Source organism: Mustela putorius, unplaced genomic scaffold (genome assembly GCF_011764305.1).
Source record: "Mustela putorius furo isolate JIRA1106 unplaced genomic scaffold, ASM1176430v1.1 tig00003853_pilon_pilon_pilon, whole genome shotgun sequence".
Lineage (NCBI taxonomy): Eukaryota > Metazoa > Chordata > Mammalia > Carnivora > Mustelidae > Mustela > Mustela putorius.
In genome coordinates, this window is record NW_025422005.1 from 11,123,338 (window position 1) to 11,138,907 (window position 15,570).

The following is a 15,570-nucleotide window of genomic DNA, read 5'->3' on the forward strand; positions in this document are numbered from 1 at the left end:
ATTATATTTTTAATGCCAGATTTTTAAATTATGGCAAAATATACATAGCGTAAAAGCTGCCATTTTAGCCATTTTATTTATTTATTTTTTAAAAAAGATTTTATTATTTGAGAGAGAGAGCAAGAGAGAGCATGAGCAGGGGGAGAGGCAGATGGAGGAGAGGCCAACTTCCCGCTGGGCAGGGAATCCGGTGATGGGCTTGATTCCAGGAACCACCCAGGCGCCCCTGTTCTCACCATTTTTAAGTGTACAGTTCAGGGGCACTAAGTACATTTACTTTGTTGTGCGGTCATCGCCACCAGTCATCTCCAGAGCTTTTTCTTCTCAGACTGAAACTCTGTACTCATTAAAACATAGGGGGGGTACCTGGGTAGCTTAGTGGGTTAATAAGCCTCTACCTCTTGATCTCAGTGCAGGTCTTGATCTCAGAGTGGTAAGTTTGAGCCCTGTGTGTACACCCAGCGTGGAGCCTACTTAACAGAACAAACAAAACAAGCAAAACTTCCCCCAGCTCCCTGGTAACTACTGTTTTATTTTTTGTCTCTACTGAATTTGACTATTCAAGGTAACCCATATAAATGAAGTCATGTAGTACCAGCCCTTTTGCATCTGGCTTAAACTTTATTTAACATGTTTTCAAAGATTCATCCATGTTGTAGCATATGACAGAACTTCCTTCCTTTATAAGACTGAATAATAGTCCTTCAGGTTTTTTTTTTGAGGGAGGGACGGGACTTTTATTATCCAGCACACACCCTATAGATCAACTGTTTCCATGTTCCTTTTACTTAACCCCATCCAAAGATAGTAAATAATAAACTTAAAGAAACGTGAATTGAAGCTGTAATTGCATCCTAGAGAGTTACTTGTGTTTAATCCTTTGTGAGACAGCTAACCACATACAGCATGTTTAAGCTCAATGCAGTATTTTCTGCCAAACTCTTTTAAAGTAGTCTTTAATGATTTTGTTTTTCCCTCACTTATGTAAACTCTTGAATTTCAGAAGAGGAAGATAGATAAAATGAATTATTTTAATTATTGTGGTTGAATTTGCTTTAGTGACCATGAACACTAAACCTAATTAGTATTAATCTTACCTACCTGTAAAGTGGACGTGGGGGAGGGGGCCTGGGTGGCTCCATTGGTATCAAAAAGTATCAACTTTTTTTTTTTTAAAGATTTTATTTATTTATGACAGATAGCAAGATTGGGAACACAAGCATAGGGGAGCTGAAGGGGGAGAAGCAAGCTCCCCACTAAGCAGGTCATGATTTCAAGTCAAGGTCATGGGATCAAGCCCTGCGTTGGGCTCCATGCTCAGTGCAGAGATTGCTTGAAACTCCCATTACCCCCACCCCCATCCCACTTGCTCATGCACATGTGCACTCTTTCTCTCTAAAATAAATGAATAAATCTTTTTAAAAAGTGAACCCCGTAGTTGTCTAAGCTTTAGACATGCTTGATATTTATAAACATTCATAGTTAAAGACTAGATGGATACTAGAACTCAGGAAAAGTTAACTTCTGAGCTGTACACTTTCTACTAAACTTAGAAATCCTTAGGGAGTAAATTATTAATTATGTCAGCAATAAAAGCTGATTCTAGTGAAAAACAAAATTACTCCTGGTGGAATACAGTTCTCTTTCTCCTTCTACCTTTGTCTAATAAAATCTATTAACCAAAATAAATTGAAGTTAAAATATTGGTTCCATAATAAAAAAACTAAAATTCCACTCTTTAATGTATCAATTGTTTCTCTGAATTAGGATCCCAGATTTAAAGAATTTAGACAACTTTTCATTACCTTAGGCTCTAAAGAGCTTAATTTACCATTTATACGGTAGAACTGTTAGTGTTTTCCCTATATCTTTTGCAGTAGTTGCAGAATCACCAGTTACAGCTAATTCCTTTTCTCTGAAATCATTTCTGAGGAACTTTACCTGGATAAGCCCAGTTTTGAGACCCTTTGATTTAGCAGAGTCTTATTGACAGAAAGCACTAGGAATCCTGTTTCATTGACTGGTTGGGAATCTTTTTCTTAGGTGGCAAAGAGAAGAACTATTCACTTTGTATTTTACTTTGTAAGTCCTGTGTGTGCGTGTGGCAAAATAACAAAATTAACCATTTAACCTTTTTTTAAAAAAAAAAAAGTAATCTCTCAGGGCACTTGGGTGGCTCAGTGGGTTAAGCCTCTGCCTTTGGCTCGGGTCATGATCCCAGGGTCCCTGGATTGAGCCCCACATCGGGCTCTCTGCTCCTTGGGGAGCCTGCTTCTTCCTCTCTCTCTGCCTGCTTGTGATCTGTGTCTGTCAAATAAATAAAATCTTTTTAAAAAAGTAATCTCTCTCCAGCATGGATCCTGAACTTACAACCTCGAGTTCAAGACTCAGTTGATGTACTGACTCAGCCAGCTATATGCCCTTCTCCTTTTAACTATTTTTAAGTGTATATAGTTCAGTGGCTTTAAGTACATTTACATTGTTGTACAACCATTACCACTGTCCACCTCCATAACCTTTTTTATTTTTCCAAACTAGAACTCGGTATCCATTCAAGGATTTCTCATTCTCCTTCCCCCAGCCCCTGGCCGCCACCACTCTACTTTCTGTCTGTATGAATTTGACTGCTCAGTATCTTATGTAAGTGGAATCATAAAATATTTGTCCTTTTATGACTGGCTTATTTCATTTAGCATAATGTCCTCAAGGTTCATTCAAATTGTAGTATCAGTTACTTCCTTTTAAAGGTTGAATAAGGCTCAATTTTATGTTGATCATACTTTTTTTATCCAGTTGTCTATCCCTGGACTCTTGGGTTGCTTCCTCCTTTTGGGTGTTAAGCATACTATGAATGTGGGTGTACAAATACCTATTGGAATCCCTGTTTTCAATTACCTTTTTATTTTTTTTAAAGATTTTATTTATTTATTTATTTGTCTCAGAGAGAGAGCACGCGCACGCGTGAGCAAACACAGGCAGAGTGGCAGGCAGAGGCAGAGAGAGAAGCAGGCTCCCTGCTGAGCAAGGAGCTGGATGCGGGATCCAGGACCTTGGGATCATAACCTGAGCTGAAGGCAGTGGGTTAAATGAGCCACCCAGGCATCGCAATTCTCCTTAAGTCAATAAATTTTTAAGGAATTTTACGTGTAATTCCTTCCACTGCCAATCACGTTAGTTCCTCCAAAGTAAAAAAATCATAATCTTCAAAATAGCCCCTCCCTTCTAAGTAACCTAAAGATTAAGCATCCTTAAATATTTGATTTGATTTTATCTTTTAAAAAGATTTTATTTATTTATTTGACAGACAGAGATCACAAGTAGGCAGAGAGGCTGGCAGAGAGAGAGAGAGAGAAAGGGGGGGGGGGAGCAGGCTCCCGGCTGAGCAGAGAGCCCGACGTGGGGCTCGATCCCAGGACCCTGAGATCATGACCTGAGCCGAAGGCAGCGGCTTAACCCACTGAGCCACCCAGGTGCCCCCAAAGATTTTATTTTTAAGTAATCTTTATATCCCACATGGGGCTTGAACTCACCCCCAAATCAAATTTGTATGTTCCACTGACTGAGGCAGCCAGGTGCCCCCAAAATAGTCCTTTTAAAAAGAACTTTTGTTTGGTTCACAGTTGTCATTGTCACTCCACAATTCTTTTGGTTGGGTTTCTTTGATCTCCACTTGAATATAGACAACTTCAAAAATTCCCCGCTGTAATCTTTGGGATCCAATTCCTTTACATAAGGGCACTAGAAGTCAAATTGTAGGAAGTACATTGATTGCTGTTTTGGCAAATGATCTAAAATTATTATTCCTTAATTGTTTCTAATATTGAAAGGTCTTGTTACTTCCATTCTCCTCCCTGAGTCTGGCAGAAAATGTTATACGTCCTTTGGTCAGCACTGCAATAAACTTGACTGCGTGTTTACAGTTCTTTTGGTTATATATGCAGAAGTAGAACTGCTGAATAATATGGTAATTCAGGTTTTTTGTGGAACTGCCATACTGTTTTTTATAATGTCTATCATTTTATTTTGCTAGCAGCAGTGTGTAAGGGTTCTGATTTCTTTTCATCCTTGTCAGTGTTCTTTATATTGTTTCTCTATAATAGCCATCATGATGAGTGTGAAATAGATCTCATAGTGGTTTTGATTTCAATTTCCCTAATGAGTAGTCATGTTGAGCATCATTTCATGTGCTATTTGGCCATTTGTAATCTTCCTTGGAGAAATGTCTGTTCATAGGTGCCCATTTTTGCATCTGGTTTAAATTTGTTTTTTGTTTTTGTTTTTGGGGGTTTTTTTGTTGTTGTTTTGTTTTTTTGCTGCTACTATATTGTCATGTTATTATTATTATTTTTTTTTAAGATTTTATTTTTTGAGAGAACAAGAGAGAGTATGAGTAAGGGTAGGGGCAGAGGGAGAAGCAGACTTCCCACTAAGCAGGAAGCCTGATGTGGAGCTCAATCTTGAGACTTCGGGATTATGACCTGAGCTGAAGGCAGACACTTAAGCAGCTGAGCCACCCAGGCACCTCTGTATGGGCATTTTTCTTTTTCTTTTCTTTCTTTTTTTAAGAAAAGATTATTTATTTGACAGAAAGAGAAATCACAAGTAGGCAGAGAGGCAGGGAGAGAGAGAGGGGAAAGCAGGCTCCCCGCTGAGCAGAGAGCCCAGTGTGGGGCTCGATCTCAGGACCCTGAGATCATGACCTGAGCCGAAGGCAGAGGCTTCAACCCACTGAGTCTCCCAGATGCCCCGTCATTTTTCTTTTTTAAAGATTATTTGAGAGAGAGAGAGTCCACAAAGGAGGGAGGGTCAGAGGAAGAAACAGACTCCTGGCTGAGCAAGGAGCCCAGTGCAGGGCTTGGACCCAGGAAGGACCCTGGGATTATGACCTGAGCCGAAGGCAGATGCTTAACCACCTGAGCCACTCAGGCATCCCATATAAAGTAATATATTAGTATGAAGGAAGAGCTGTTGCTTTAAAGGATCCCACATATGAATTAGATCTTAAAATTAGCATATTGCTTTTGAAAAAGAAGGGAAAGCAGTCAGATAACTTAGGCAGGGTTTTTCAACCTTGGCACTGTTCACAGATAATCCTTTTTCCTGGTGCTCTCCTATGCTCTGTAGGATGTCTAAGAGCATCCCTGGCCTCTCTTCACTAGGTGGAAGTAAGTCACCCCCACCCACAGTTATGACGGCCAGAAGTGTCCCGTGGTAAAGGGCAAATATAATAGGATGCATGAAATGCAAGATGTGTTTTTGTTTTTACAGATACCCATGATTTTTCACTCAGGTTATTAGTGTAACATTCTGAAACCTTAGAACAGCCACTAGTGTTCTTGCATAATTAATGAAACATTAAAGAAAGAAATAAGCTTGCAGTTTGCACCAAAGTAATATTTTGTCAGAAATTTTTCAGTTAGTACCTTCATTTTACTGAACTTGGTGTACTTTCCTAAGTATTAATTTCAGTAACTTTCACTATTCAAGTCTGTAATTTCTTATAGGCACATCATATCGGTTCTCTGTTTGCAGAGGTGAATTCATTATTGGCCTTTCAGGATGGTGGTAAATGAGTAGTGACAGTACATGGTGAAGGGGTAGGAGATAGACATTGTAATAAAAGTGAGAAGTCAGAGAATGTTGTGAGGTGGGGTGGGGATGTCCAGCTACAGGGAAAGTTAACATTGGAGCTAATTCTCAGAGACAGGACAGGCAAGGAGGGACAGAAAGGTGTCTTCTATAGGAATGGGTATGGGCAAGAGCTCTTTACCTGCTTGCTATATGCTAGGCAAAGTGCTTAAGCATTTTATAATCACTAACCTATTAAATCTTTGCCATATCTCTCCCAAGTATTATCACCGTTTACTTTACAAGAAAATTAAGGAATAGGAAGTAATTTAACCCAGGACTTATGTCTAAAAAAGAAGATGTCCATGATTAGAAACTGATCTGTTGCTCTTTAAAAAAAAAGTTATTTTTAAGTAATCTCTACATCCAACATGGGTCTCAGACTCACAACCCTGAGATCAGGAGTCCGAGGTTTTACTGCCAGCCAGGCACCCCCTGATATATTGCTCTTATGTGGATAGATCGTTAGTGGGTGGTGGGTGGAGTAAGAAGGTCAAGACAAGGGAATGAGAAGGAGTAGATAGAAAATTAGTTGTTAAGGGTCTTCTCTCTCTTGTGGAAGAGTGTGGACTTTACCCTGCATGCATTTGAGCTGTCAGAAATGAGTGGTTAGAGGTGGGTAGTGGCTCATAGACCCTAGTGTTGGCAGGACCTTTAAACGTCATGAGATCTGGTAATTCACTAGAGAAGCTAAAGTTAAGAGAGACAGAATTAGGTTTCTTATTCTAGACCACACAGCTGAGTATTTCCTTCCTCATTTTCTTGTAAGTAACAGTGATAGTACAGAGGTTAATTCATAGGTTACGTTAGAAGTGGTATAGAGTTGAAAATGGAAGTGGAATCTCATCAGATTGTCTATTGAACTATTGTTTTTTTTTTTTTTTTTTTTTGCTTTCTGGGCTTAGGGTCCCTTTATCTGATTAAATTATGAGCTTTAGTTTATTGTAAGTAATATCTATAGACACTTGCCATATTAGAAGTTAACTTTTAATTTGAAATTTTTGTTTATTCTGATATGACTCAGTATTTGTGTTTTTATTTTTGTATTTGTATTTGTGTTTTTATTTGTATTTGTGTTTTCTTTTTAAGACTTATTTATTAGTAAAAAAAAATTTAAAGATTTTATTTATTTATCAGAACGTGCGTGAGCTCGAGCAGGGGAGGACGGGGATGGGGGTCAGAGAGAAGACTCCCCACTGAGCAGGGAGCCCAGTGTAGGAGTCAATCCCAGGACTCTGGGGTCATGACCTGAGCCAAAGGCAGCTGCTTAATTGACTGAGCTGCCCAGGCGCCCCGTCCTTCAGCAATTTGAGGTAAAATCATTTTATTTTTTTTAGATTATTTATTTGAGAGGGAGAGGGTGCACCAGGGGCAGAGGGAGAGACTCTCAAGCGGACTCTGCTGAGCGTGGAGCCAGATGTGGAACTTGATCTCTCAGCCCTGAAATGATGACCTTAGCGGGGACCAAAAGTCAGACACTTAACTGACTGAGCCACCCAGGTGCCCTGAGTAGAAAATCAATTAAAAATATTTGGGATACCTGGATGGCTCAGTCTGTTAGGTGTCCAGCTCTCTATCTCAGCTTGATCTCAGGGCTATTAGTTCAGGCCTTGCTTTGGAGCCTATTCAAAAAAAAAAAAAAAAAAAATTAGGGCGCCTGGGTGGCTCAATTGGTTAAGCAACTGCCTTCAGCTCAGGTCTTGATCCTGGAGTCCTGGGATCCCAGCTCCGTGGGGAGTCTGCTTTTTCCTCTCACCTTCTCCCCTCTCATGCTCTCTCTCTCTCTCAAATAAATAAACGAAATCTTTTTTTTTTTTTTTTAAGATTTTATTTATTTGACAGACAGAGATCACAAGTAGGCAGAGAGGCAGGCAGAGAGAGAGAGAGGAGAAAGCAGGCTCCCTGCTGAACAGAGAGCCCGATATGGGGCTCGATCCCAGGACCCTGGGATCATGACCTGAGCTGAAGGCAGAGGCTTTAACCCACTGAGCCACCCAGGTGCCCTAAACGAAATCTTTTTTTAAAAAAATCAGTTTTTTAAATTGGGCAGTGCCAGACCAGAAGATTTTAGGAGTGCTCTTGAGAGAGAGAGAGAGAGCAAGAGAGAGAGAGCGCGAGCGCGCGCACAGGAGCGTGCCAGGGGAGGTGCACAGAGAAGGAGAATTGCAAGCAGACTCTATGCTGCTAAGTGCGGAACTGGGCACAGGACTCGATTCCACGACCCTAAGATCACAGCCTGAGCCAAAATCAGGAGTCAGACTCTCAACTGACTGAGCCACCCAGGTGCCTCAGGTTTCCTTTCTTAACTTGAGGCATGTATAGGCTTGATTTTTGCTTTGCTTACATAGCCTTCTCAGGTATTAGAACCACCTCAGTCTAATGGCCTCCTTGTTTAATTTAACATCTCTCCTCCCCTGCCCCCTACCTTTGGTCATCCTCATACACAAGAGAGTAACCAAAAATTTGGTATTAGTGCCACTCTCACTAAAACTCAGGAGTTGTGATGTCAAGTCTGTGAAAGAATTGTTTTTTGCTGTTCATTTTGTGCATCTTACTTCTGTTTCTCCAAGCACAGCAGGGCCATCTGATGTGCTTCTGATGGCTACAAACACAAATTTAGGACCCTTGAGACAAGGTAGCCCACTAGGGAGATGATAGTAATGACCGTCAGTTGCATAGTGCCGAGACTGCAGTATGCTCCTTAGGACCCCTGTGAACCAAGCCAGTTGAAGTCAAGTAAATAAAGGACATACCTGAAGGGGCGTCAGCCTGTTTTAGTGAGGTGGCCTGTTTGTTAATTTCTTACATGTGCTGTGCTACCAGAGCTGTTGATCCAGGTACAGCAGGAAGTATTTGCAATGATAACACTGTTCAGCCAGTAAGTAATCTAAAGCAGTTCTGGGGGCGTCTGGGTGGCTCAGTTAGTTAAGCTTCTGCCTTTGGCTCAAGTCGTGATCCCAGGGTGCCAGGATCAAGCCCTGTGTCTGACTCCCTGCTCAGCAGGGAGTCTGCTTCTCCCTCTGCTTCTCTGCTCACTCAGGCGCTTGTATATACGTGCTCTCTTGCTCTCAAATAGATAAATAAAATCTTTTTTTAAAAAGGGGGGGTGGGGGAAGCAATTCTCTTATCTAAAACTACCCTAGCAAGAAATTGTAGGGAATTCTGTTGTGCAGCTGAGGCCTTAGCGATAGATTAAGTGACAGTTGTCAGAGTTAAGGAACATTTTTTTCCTGTGCATTAACTGAGAGAAAAGCAAAAGGCAAGAAAAGGCAAAAGGAATAAAGGTTTCATATTAGAGGTGAAGATCTTCATCCCTGATTTTGGGGGAGCTGTTTACCTCAACATGATGTCTGCTTCTGGGGAGGAACCAATTTTAGATTTTCAGCTGGTATGATACAACTTTTTTAAAACCAAAAATAGTGAGACGAGTGGCATTGTGTTATGTATTTATTTTTGCTAATCTCTTTAAAGTCTGGTTTAATTAGATAGCTAGATTCTCGTAACTGCTCCTATATTCAGACTGTCATTATAGTGTGTGTGTGTGTGTGTGTGTGTGTGTGTGTGTGTGTGTGACATGTATGAAGAATTGGCCTCACACAGATACGTAACTGAAATGAGGACCTCACAGACCCCCTGAAAGGACTTTGGTCCTTGAAGGTCCGTGAAGCCACAGTTAGAGAACTCCTGCACAAAAAAGAGGGTTATCTTGAAAATTTGGACCTGTAAGAAGTTGGATAGAGAGGAGTTATTACCTGGTGTGGTGATACATTCCATTTAAGAAATTACATGATTTTCTCCCGATTTAATGGAAATATGAAGACAATGGGGCATGTTTTGAGTTGCCGAAGCCTGATGGAAAAATCTGCATTTTGCATCTTTTTTCTCTCTTCACTGAAGCTTATATAAGATGTAGAGAGAAAATTATTAGCTACCTGTTAGAAGAGAGGTGGTTGGAAAATTGTCGCTTGAGATTCTGCTTTTTTAAAAGATAATTTTAAATAATAAGCCTCTAATATTTTAAGGAAAACATACTTCTATCAGTTTCTGTGGCTGACAAACCCAGTTTTCAGTGATGAGATGAGTTGTGCAATGCTTTATGAAAAGATTGTATCTGCTTTTAACAAATGGGCCCTCTTAACTTTTAATTGCAAAGTTTCCTAGTTGCTTTAATTGTTCCTTTATCCTTTTATGTCAGATTTTTGTTTCTCAACTTGGTTGAGATGCATTTCAGTCTTTCAGCTTTAAAAAAGCAAATATTCATCATAATCAAATGTTTACAGGGATACAGGTGTTAATGTCTATAATTGGATGCTACTCTTGTGTGAACAAATTTAGCCCTGAGTCATCTTATAAATAGCATGCCCGGTGCCTTGACATTTTCAGTGTGAGGAGTCAACTGCTTGCTGTAGTTCTGTGTAGTTGATTATTTGACACTATAATTTTGGGGTGAGAGAATCCTGGCATCCTAATTTCTGTTCTCTTATCAAAATTATTATGTAGAATTTCCTGAGCTATCCTTGGCAGGAGGGCCTTGTTCCTTACCCTGGCGGCCTGGGCTCTTGTAGACCATGGCAAGAGTAGACCTGGAGATGGGGACTCAGAGCTGCAGGTGCCTTTCCCTGTGGCCAGAGGAATGGTTCACTGATTCAGACACTTGCACTGGAGCGGGGAGCTGGTCCAGTTGTGGGGTCCAGGGCATTAGGGTCCCAGCGGGGCTCAGGGAGGTGGGCTTCTTCCCAGGCTGTGGCTGCCGTGCAGAAGACAGGGAGCCCCTGCCACAGGTTCTCATCAGGCACTGACCTGTATCCTCCATGTAGTTCTGTTGGGAGGCTACCTGGTCTCCTGTACTCCTCATCGCTCAGACAATTGCATGGCAAGTTCAGGTGCCCTTTAGTACAGCTATATGTGTATTCCTTTTTTAAATTTTTAAAAAAGATTTATTAGAGAAAGAGAGTGTGAGTGGGAGGAGGGACAGAGAGAGAATCTTCAAGCAGACTACCCATGGAGCCCCATGTAGGGCTTGATCTCATGACCATGAGATCATGACCTGAGCCAAAATCAAGAGTTGGATGCTTAATGGACTGAGCCACCCAGGCACGCCTATGTTTATTCCTTTTTATCTGTTTGCTAATAAATTGCCTTTTTGTAACTTCTGCATTTTATTTTCCCTTTTATTAGTAAAATGTGGTTCCTACAAAATAAAGCTATTTACCATTTTAAAAAAGAATTGTTAAGTAACTACTTGCTTATTACATTTTTCCATTATGGGAATTTCTATAAGATCTGCCCCTTAGGGGCGCCTGGGTGGCTCAGTGGGTTAAGCTTCTGCCTTTGGCTTGGGTCATGGTCTCAGGGTCCTGGGATTGAGCCCCACATAGGACTCTCTGCTCAGCAGGAGCCTGCTTCCCCTCTCCCTCTGCCTGCCTCTCTGTCTACTTGTGATCTCTTTCTGTCGAATAAAATAACCCCCCCCCCCCCCCCCCCCCAAAATCTGCCTCTTAGTTTTCTTGGTAATTTTTTTTTTTTTTTAAAGATTGTATTTATTTCAGAGAGAGCGCATGAATGGGGGAACCCAGCCCAGGGCTTGATCCCAGGACCCTTCGTTGTGTGCTTGCTCTCCCTTTTCCCCAAGATTTTATTTATTTAGGTGACAGAGAGATCACAAGTATGCAGAGTAGCAGGCAGATGTTGGGGGGTGGGAGGAGAAGCAGGCTCCCGGCTGAGCAAAGAGCCCGATGCAGAGCTCAATCCCAGGACCCTGAGACCGTGACCTGAGATGAAGGCAGAGGCTTTAACCCACTGAGCCACCCAGGCGCCCTGAAAAAAGGAATTTTTAAAAATTAAAAGTCACATGGCTCTTCTGGGCACTTGGGCTTTCTGTCAGTTTAACAGGACTGAGAAGTATTTGGGAATCTGGATTTAGGCCCCCATTTTGATTTATGATCTTTAAATCTGTAATACATCTGATACACTACACATGGAAATGCACATTGCAGTTAGGTTAGCATATTGAAATGTGAACTCAGAAGTTGAGTCATTTTATCATTTTGTAATTCATTTTTAAAACCTTTTCCCCTTTGGGGTGCCTGGGTGGCTCAGTTAAGCTTTGGACTCTTGATTTTGGTTTGGGTCATGATGTCAGGGTAGTAAATCGAGCCTCATGTGGGGCTGTGTGTGTGCTCAGTATAGAGTCTGCTTGTCCCTCTCCCTCCCCTCTCTGCCCCTCCCCTCCCCAATAAATAAATAAATAGATAGATAGATAGATAGATATCTTATTAGTGTGGTAGTAGGGAATTCACCAAGAGTGCAGTGGCATTTATAACAAATTTAATTTGTTAACTTTTTTTTTTTTTTTAAAGATTTTATTTATTAGATAGAGTGAGCGCACCAGCTGGGGGAGGTGCAGAGGGAGAAGCAGACTCCCTGCTGAGTGGAAGCCTGACTCAAGGCTTGATTCCAGGACCCTGAGATCTCGACCTGAACCCAAGTCAGAGGCTTAAACTGAGCCATCCAGGCGCCACAAAATCACTGTTAACTATTGATTGGTCTCCGTCTCCGTGTTTTGTTTTGTTTTTTTCTTAAGATTATTTATTTGAGAAAGAGTGGGGTTGGGGAGTGGGCGTGAGCACATGAGAGGGAGGAGAGAAGCAGGCTCTCCGCTGAGCAGGGAGCCCAATGGAGCGCTCATTCCTAGGACTTCCAGGATCATGACCTGAGCCAGAGGCGGTTGCTTCACTGACTGAGCCACCCACGTGCCCCTCACCTTCTCCACCTTCATGACACACACTTGATACGGAACTTGGTGTTTTTTGCCTCACTGATTCTTTCAGTAGCAGAAATTCTGCTCTTGCCCATATTTTCTTTACCCGTTGCTGCTAAGGAGTTTGGTATTTATAATATTGGCAGTATTGTAATGAGAGGAATTTCCTTAATGGTATTTTGTGAGTCATTGGAATTAAGTTGATAGTCCTATAACATATTCTATACTGTAATCATATGGTGGCTTTGCCAATAATCTTGTATTACTTGGAGGACTTAATACTTATAACAAGGATTTTTCCCCTTCTGTGCTAAACATTGTTAATTTTATTAAACCCTTATTTCGAATGAACATAGTATCCTGTTCACCTAGTGCTGGTAACACTCCCTTTACTTGAGTGATATAGAAAAAAATTTTTTTTCTTAGATTTTATTTATTTGTTTGTCAGAGAGAGAAAGCAAGCAAGCAGGCAGAGAGGCAGGCAGAGGTGTAGAGAGAGGCAGGCTCCCTGCTGAGCAAGGAGCCCAATGTGGGACTCGATCCCAGGACCTTGGGATCATGACCTGAGACGAAGGCAGCGGCTTAATCCGCTGAGCCACCCAGGCGTCCCTAGAAAAAAAAATTTTAAAGAGAAAACCAATGCCTAAGCATGTATAGGAGGCCTTGCAGTGACAATCTGTGGTCCTATCTGAAGGCTTCTATCCCAAGTTGTATTTTGTAACTCACATATGACCTTTTGGATCTTATTAGTATAGGTTTATTTCTCTATGTTTCAAGCTTCAGAGAGCTCTGATAACCTTGTGACGTTTTCATCTTTTGCCCTAGCATGTGAGAGCTCAATAAAAATACTGTGTAAATTCTTAGTTATAATACCCTGTTTTCTTATAGTATTTTTTAAAAAGCAGTGGCAAATTTGCCTTAATTTGTTGAGTTGGATTTATTTATCTGGCTGTCTTAGAGATTATCTTGGCTATGAGAGCTGTTGTTGTTAGCTTAAATGACAAAAACTGTCAGGTCTTCCCTCTATAATGTATGCTTAAAGTGGATTAAACCACCTCCTCTCCCGTCCCCTCACCCCTGGAGTTATTTGCTTAAAAGATAAGCCTTCCACAGCAGGGAGGGGAAAGTGTGAAGCAAAATTTCAGAAACCTGTAAATAAATGACAGACCTTGTAAATAGCTTTTTATTAATATATTTGAGAATGCGAAAACAGAACAAAACCGTGGCAGTCCTTGCACATTTGGTACTAAAAAGAGACTTTCCTATTTTTCATGTAGTTCTTAGGCATAATAAACTTGTTTAAATATATCTCTCTCTTATATGAACAGGTATAATATTTTCTTGTCTTTCAACCGTCTCCCCCTTCAAGGATTCTATCAAACTGAAGAGTAATAAACTCTCAATTTCATTGACTCATTTCCCACATTGCTCACAGAGAAAAGAGCCTAAATCAGCAACACTTGAGTCACTTACATAATACTTCCTCATTAGTCCCTCAAATACTTAAAAGTTAAAACTACCTAGGAAATTATTTTGGATATTTTTGTTTTCCTCAAAATTGACACATCCCTGAGATGATTGTGGCGGTGGCGGCAGCATTCGCAGTAAGAGTAACAGAGCAGTGCCACTTCATTTCCTGATGGCTGTCTACTCCAAACTCCTCAGACCTGTGGGTTATTTTATTTAATTCATGACCCTGCAAGATAGGTGCTTTTATTATTTCCATTTAATAGCTGTGGAAATTGGGGCACCTGGGTGGCTCAGTGGGTTAAAGCCTCTGCCTTTGGCTCAGGCCCTGATCCCAGGGTCCTGGGATTGAGCCCCGCATCGGGCTCTCTGCTCGGCAGAGAGCCTGCTTCCTCCTCTCTCTCCCTACTTGTGATCTCTCTCTCTGTCAAATAAATAAATAAAATCTTTAAAAAAAAAAAATAGCTGTGGAAATTGAGAGGCTTATTAGCAAGAGGTTAAGTTACTTGTCCAAGGATACGTGCTGTACATCTAAGTCAAAATTTGAATTGAGGTCTCTGAATCCGAAACCATTATTACCATTATTCTTTTATTATTACTGTTCAGTGATTGCATTTATTAGTCCTACTTGATTTGGAAAAAGTTGTTCCCATTTTGTACAGAATGAAACATTTTCTTTAGGGGGCATGTAGTGGTAGAAGATCAACACTTTTGCTCCCTTAGGCTGTTGTTTTCTCTGTTGGAAGGCAGGAGTGTGAAGTAGATGTGGAGAGGGGAGGGCAGCTAGAAATCCCAGAAATATAGATGATTGCTTCTAATTTTTCCTACTTGTTGATTTTAAGAAGTTTCACGTGCTGCCCATTTCTCTGGTTTGTCTTCGTTTACCGTTCCGCAGCACCGATTCCAGCAGCAGTTCAAGTGATGACTCTCCTGCCCGATCGCTTCAGTCAGCAGCCGTCCCCGCACCCACTGCCCAGTTGCTTTCATCCCTGGAAAAAGATGAGCCCCGTAAAAGTTTCGGGATCAAGGTTCAGAATCTTCCAGTACGCTCTACAGGTAACAATTTGTACCGCCGTAGTTTGCTCTCTGCTACAACTGGAGGGAATGGGAGACGGAGCACCTTAAGGTCTGTGCTGGGACAAGCTTCCTTCTTGTGGCTCGTTAATGTGTAATGCCCTGTGAGGAAAAGCAAGCAATGACAGTAACTTTATGAAGGTGGCATGTTACTTGTATTTACTGTGTACACATACATATACACATATATATCATTATACACGCTGTACATACATACACGAAGACTGTATGGTGCATGTTTTGTAAAGAAAGCATTTTTTTTTTTTAAATACGCTGTCTAGGTTAAATATTTTGATATTAAGGGAAATTTGATACGATGAAATTGTAGGAATAATATTTTCATTTACATTTATTATATTGTCCTGGAGTCCTATGTTCTGTGAGAAAACTTTGAACATTAAACTATGATAGGAAACCCGCTTCGAAATACTAACATTTTAAATGAGGAAAATCATGAGTAATGGAAAAGTCTGGTTAAAAGCTCTACTGAAGTCTTTTTTACTCTTAATATTTTAAATTGACAATTATATAATGTCTATATACTGTACTGTCATTGTTTACATTAGGCATATTGAGTATGTAAACAACTGTTACTAGATGGTCAAACCAACAGAGACCAAACTTAGTACTTCTTAGCTAAG

General features: G+C 40.9%; 1 protein-coding gene across 6 annotated transcripts in view; it reads left to right on the plus strand.

Moving 5' to 3' along the window:
* Nucleotides 1-15,570, plus strand: part of SPEN (spen family transcriptional repressor) — a 96,635-nt gene that overhangs the window by 49,959 nt on the left and 31,106 nt on the right. For 5 of the 6 annotated variants that reach the window (XM_045063806.1, XM_045063807.1, XM_045063809.1 and 2 more), the window contains one exon: nucleotides 14,751-14,911. In XM_045063806.1, the coding sequence (XP_044919741.1) occupies nucleotides 14,751-14,911 (161 nt within the window). Of the gene's footprint in view, nucleotides 1-2,314; nucleotides 2,641-14,750; nucleotides 14,912-15,570 lie in introns of those variants that run through there. The other variant, XM_045063811.1, reaches the window with a different exon arrangement.